The sequence below is a fragment of the Frankliniella occidentalis genome, unplaced genomic scaffold (genome assembly GCF_000697945.3).
Source record: "Frankliniella occidentalis isolate FOCC.00 unplaced genomic scaffold, Focc_3.1 Scaffold8, whole genome shotgun sequence".
Classification (NCBI taxonomy): domain Eukaryota; kingdom Metazoa; phylum Arthropoda; class Insecta; order Thysanoptera; family Thripidae; genus Frankliniella; species Frankliniella occidentalis.
In genome coordinates, this window is record NW_026267138.1 from 1998004 (window position 1) to 2002936 (window position 4933).

Sequence of the window (4933 nt, forward strand, 5' to 3'; positions counted from 1 at the left end):
CCCCTCCAAAAAGCGTAACCTTAAATTAAAGTGAAATACAGAGTTGTGATAAACCTTTTGTATAATCTAATTCCTACACGACGTAATCAACGTGGAAACGTTAGCCGAGGCACACTTTCTTCTTCATCAACTAACATTATATTGTCACTCCTAACAAAACAATGAGGAGTAACATGTCAGAAAACCCTGGACACGATGAACATTTTCAGGTATAGTAGCATGTTTTTTTTTTTTTGTTGACCCACAAATTGTATGTAAGGCAATGAGAAGTCATTGCTCTCAGTCAAGAATATTTAAAAATCCACAATTAAAATCTGATTCAAGTTTGATTAACTGGTGATGGACCAAACTGCCAAAGGGGAAACTCTTTTTGATAACCATTAGGCATACTTACATACATCTAATCAGGGGCGTTTGATAGACTTCTTGAGTTTAGGAATTTAGTTGTATCAAACTTTTTGTCAGATCAATAATTTTGGGGTAAACTGCCATGAATACCTCAGGAAAAGACAACATAGAGTCGGTACTTTAGTTGTTAGTTTTCTACGCCAACTTAAAAGTTTAGATGCTCAAATTTTTTTAATAAGCAAATCAAAACTACCACCACCGTCACCAGATTCAAAATAAAATAACACTAGATTGTAACAAAAGAAGTTTTTTTTGTGTTTGTTGTTTTTAGAAACTTTTCAAAGTTAGGGGAAATCAACCGCATGGCATGGTTAGTGATCTAATTTCTCATGCTACTGAATTGGGGACATTTTAAATGTCCTGCCATATTCATACAATTAATCAAAATAGTTCTTTCAGAAATAATAAATAGTATGAAGTGCGCGAAATAGGTTATGTGCCCCATGGTTTGAACTGAGCTCCAAAATATTGCTTCAACCGTATCAGAATTTTTCCGATACATATTACTAAAACATCGTTCAAGCCTTGACACAATTATTCCGTTGATTTTCATTTTAATGTCTACAAACTACAAATAAGCTGCCTCGCATGCGCCTTGTTCAACACTTGGTAAAAGAACTGGTAGGGCGAGGGCGAATTTAACACTATTGATCTTTCTCCCTCCCCCATCAGCTGATAAGTGAAACCAGAGGGAGGGTGAAATGTGAAATAAGGGGTGAGACGATTCAAACCGGCAGCTGACAGAGCTATTTTATCATCTGTGTCTTCATATTCTGCAGCAGATGGTGATGAGAGCTGAGTAGAACTGCACAGCTGCATTTTTAGTTGGATTTTTGTTTGTTTTGAGACTAACAACTTGCAGAAATGAGAAAATCCATTAAAGTAGGTTAAATTCTGGTTTCTGAAGAAACTTTGTGCTCATTGTCTTTATTATTCTAGTTCTAGATATTTACAGTACCCCGCTGAAATATTTCATTTGTCTTACAGCAGAAGGCGGCATGCAACTGTCACACACAGATGGACATAGGTGAAGTTAAAGTTGCAGACGATCAAGATTTTTTAAATTTAAAACATCTTGTAGAGGATGAACCTGGATGGACACTTGAATTCAACAAAGAAAGTACTAAAGTTTGGACTAAACCAGCACCTACCACTAGCTTTAAAATGGTGAAGGTAAGTCAAGAAATCAAGACAACGTTTCAATATATTCAACTTCAACTTATTGGCTGCCTCTTTAACTTTAAAAAAATGTGTTGCTTAAGTTTTTGGTAAAAAATTATGTCCTTATTGTTTCAGGTTAATGCTGTATTCTCAAATGTCGACCCTGATGTTCTTTATGATGTATTGCATGATCCAGAGTATCGTAAAGTATGGGACACACACATGGTTGAACAGCATGATATTGGATCTCTGAATCCAAACAATGACTTGGGATATTATGCAAGTATGTTGTTTTTTTCCCTTATGAAATGTTGTGCACCAAATGGAGATGAATATGCTCTGTTAATGAAAATTCTCTTTCCTTCTTTAAACCAGTGACATGCCCTTCGCCTGTATCCAAACGCGACTTTGTATTACAACGCTCATGGCTCGACACTGGACAAGAGAAGTATATCATTAACCACTCGGTCTATCATAAAGGCTTCCCTCCTCGTAAGGACTTCATTCGGGCAAAATCCTACATTACAGGTAATCATTCAAATCTTGTGATAAAGAATTCTTCTAAATGTTTTAATTTTTACTTCATCTGTAGTTTTAAGAACTAATTGAAAGAACTGCAGGCATGATTATGTATTTAGGTAAATAACTCACTTTACTAAATTTTTCTCAAATATTGATTGTGTGCCCCTTAACACGTTGAGTTCCAGGGGGGGGGGGTTAGCAAACACGGGTTTTTGTGACCACACATGTAGTCACGTGGGACTCAACTTGTTAAGCTTTGTTTACAACTATCAATACCTTCTTGGCATAAGGACCAAATTTTACACTCACTCCCTTCAGCATGGAGTCCCTTACTTTATGCTTCAAGTTGAGGACAACTAGTATTACTCCGACGAATTTATTTGTGTAAACTGTGTTTCTGTGTTCAAATGTGTGTGCTTTTTTATGTGATGACTTTCAAATGTTGCCATTAAAATATTTGGCAGGTTTCTAAACAATTAACACTTTGTTTTGGTCTCATAAAGTCTAAGCTTCTCAATTGTGCTACTAGCAATTTTGCATTAACTAATTGAAGAGGATGTGTCTTACAGGGTTTTTAGTCCGCCCATCCAAGACTCATGGATGCTACTTGGACTATGTATCACAGTCTGATCCTTGTGGAAAGCTGCCTTCTGTCCTGGTCAACAAGCTTACGCAGAAAGTTGCACGAAAGGTGCTGGCAATAAATAACTTATGTAGCTAAGTTATGCATCCCCGCTCTAGTCGTGGCTGTCTTTTGAGTTTGCCTCCTCTTTCCACTGTGCCTACAGCAAACAGAAAAGTTCAAACTTTGTCCATAATTAGCATTTGAAATTCACTTTGAAATCTACTCATGTACTAAATCTGATCACCAGCAGTATTTTCATATTGGTAGGACAGCTACAGAAAAGGTCCACTAAGAGTTGGGATTCCAACCCATCTTTAAGTTTACTTTTTCAAACATTTAATGTACTATATGCTCAGTCTTCAGCTAGATCTACTTGCCAAACTATTATCATTCCTCTTACAATTTTCAACCATCAGGATTTCTTAAACCAGTAGCTGTTTCATACATTTCTTTCTTATGCTTCCTATTTTTATTTCCTTTGGTGTGTGTGTCTTTTTATTTGTTGCATTTTTGTTTCTGAGTTGGTGCAGTGTTGTAGACAGCTTTAAATTGAAATTTTAATCAGGGTTAGATATGAGAGAAAATGACTTAAATGAAATCAGCTCTATCCTAAAATTGTGTTCTTTGGTCAATTCAACTTCGGTAAATTCAAGCCTGTAGCATCACTCTTTGCGTCATCCTTTAGAAAAATAAGTACTTACATTCGTAATTGTAGATGTGTGTTCACCACTGTATATGTGTGTTTGCTGCCTTTGTGCTGGTATCATGTTTCAAGCTGTCTTGGTTTTGTAGGGCTATATTGCTACATGAAGAAAAGGAGAGAACCCAAGATTATCAACTACTTTTTCTCAGACATGAAAAGCACCTCATTATTTATTTCCTTTCAAAACATAAACCACAGAGAGCTTGTGAATAAATGCTGGAAGCTTGTTACCATTATTCAGTTGAACATAGTGAGAGTCCACACGTGCCAATGAGTATTTGTTATTAAATCACATTTAAGTCAATCACAACTAGTGCTAAATTTTCAAGTAAAACGTCATTTCATCAACTGCACTGCACAAACCACATTATTTTGGTTTTTGTACAGACTTATTCTAATTTCATTGCTCTGATTACCATGATTTATATATCATCAATTTAAAATACAATGCACAACTACTTTTATGAATTTTATTTTATTTTTAATCCATCTTATTTACAATCGGGGTTAGATCGTCTGGAAGCACAGAATTTTACAACTGTACATACCCTGTCACCCTGTCATCAAGCGTCAGTCTGATTCTAGTCAATTCTCAATACAAAACAAGTCAAAGTCCATTTACAGAACATTACCTACACTTTTAAAACAACTGTACAACATACTTTTCAATCATTCCACTTTTTGTTGTTGTATAAGATCAGGCAGAGCCATTTGTGTGAGTAGTAGATGTTTGAGATGGCAATGTACTGTTGTGTATAACTCACTTTGGCCCTAATTGGCCTTTGTTTTTTATGAGCTTGTTTGAGCAAAGGTGACAGTGTGGTGTGGTTTCAGGGTACGTAGTTCGTCCATTTGGTCCGCGCGGGTCACAGTTGGATTTTGTGTCAGAGACAGACCCGCGCGGAAAGCTGCCTCCCTGGCTTGTCAACCGAGCGACCCACATGGTCGGACCTAAGGTGCCAAAGGCCATTACCTCTTTATTTTTTTAATTTCTTCGGTTTATTTTTTGTTTGCTCGCTCTATTCATTATGTGTGTCAAACATTTATAGTTGTCATCCTTCTATTCCTTTTTTCCTCTAATGTTTGAACCTTACGTTGCTTACTTGCACAAATGAATGTTCAGTTTCCTCATTCAAAATAATTTAAAAAAATGCTTTTATCATCCTTAGAACTTATGTTCATGAAATTCCGGTTTCCAGCATTGTCTATTCTCTATTGGTGTACCATGGCCTTGTGCGGGAGTCCTCATACAACTTTGTTTAGATGTTGCTAAAGATTTTGCTAGTATGTTGCTGTTACGAGTTCCCCTTTGGCTTACCAGATGGCTTTCTGTATTGGTCTACTTATTGTTTGAATCTATCTTTGTTCTCATTCATAATGTCCTAGCTTACTATCTTGAAGTGTTTTCAGTTTATATGGGTAAATACATTCTAGTGGTAATTTTAACACCTGTGTCTTTCAAATTGCACATGTTTTGTCCTTCTGTATATTGCTTTAGCCAATTAGTTGTTGCC

At 36.3% G+C, this 4933-nt stretch overlaps 1 protein-coding gene across 8 annotated transcripts in view; it reads left to right on the forward strand.

The window, feature by feature from the left end:
* The first annotated feature begins 190 nt into the window (after window positions 1-190).
* Window positions 191-4933, forward strand: part of LOC113207626 (START domain-containing protein 10-like) — a 17714-nt gene continuing 12971 nt past the window's right edge. The window contains exons 1-6 of one of the 8 annotated variants that reach the window (XM_052274213.1): window positions 191-209; window positions 1188-1290; window positions 1396-1581; window positions 1705-1852; window positions 1945-2097; window positions 2661-2782. In XM_052274213.1, the coding sequence (XP_052130173.1) occupies window positions 1273-1290; window positions 1396-1581; window positions 1705-1852; window positions 1945-2097; window positions 2661-2782 (627 nt within the window). In that variant the 5' untranslated portion in view covers window positions 191-209; window positions 1188-1272. The other 7 variants (XM_052274219.1, XM_026424281.2, XM_026424265.2 and 4 more) reach the window with 7 other exon arrangements.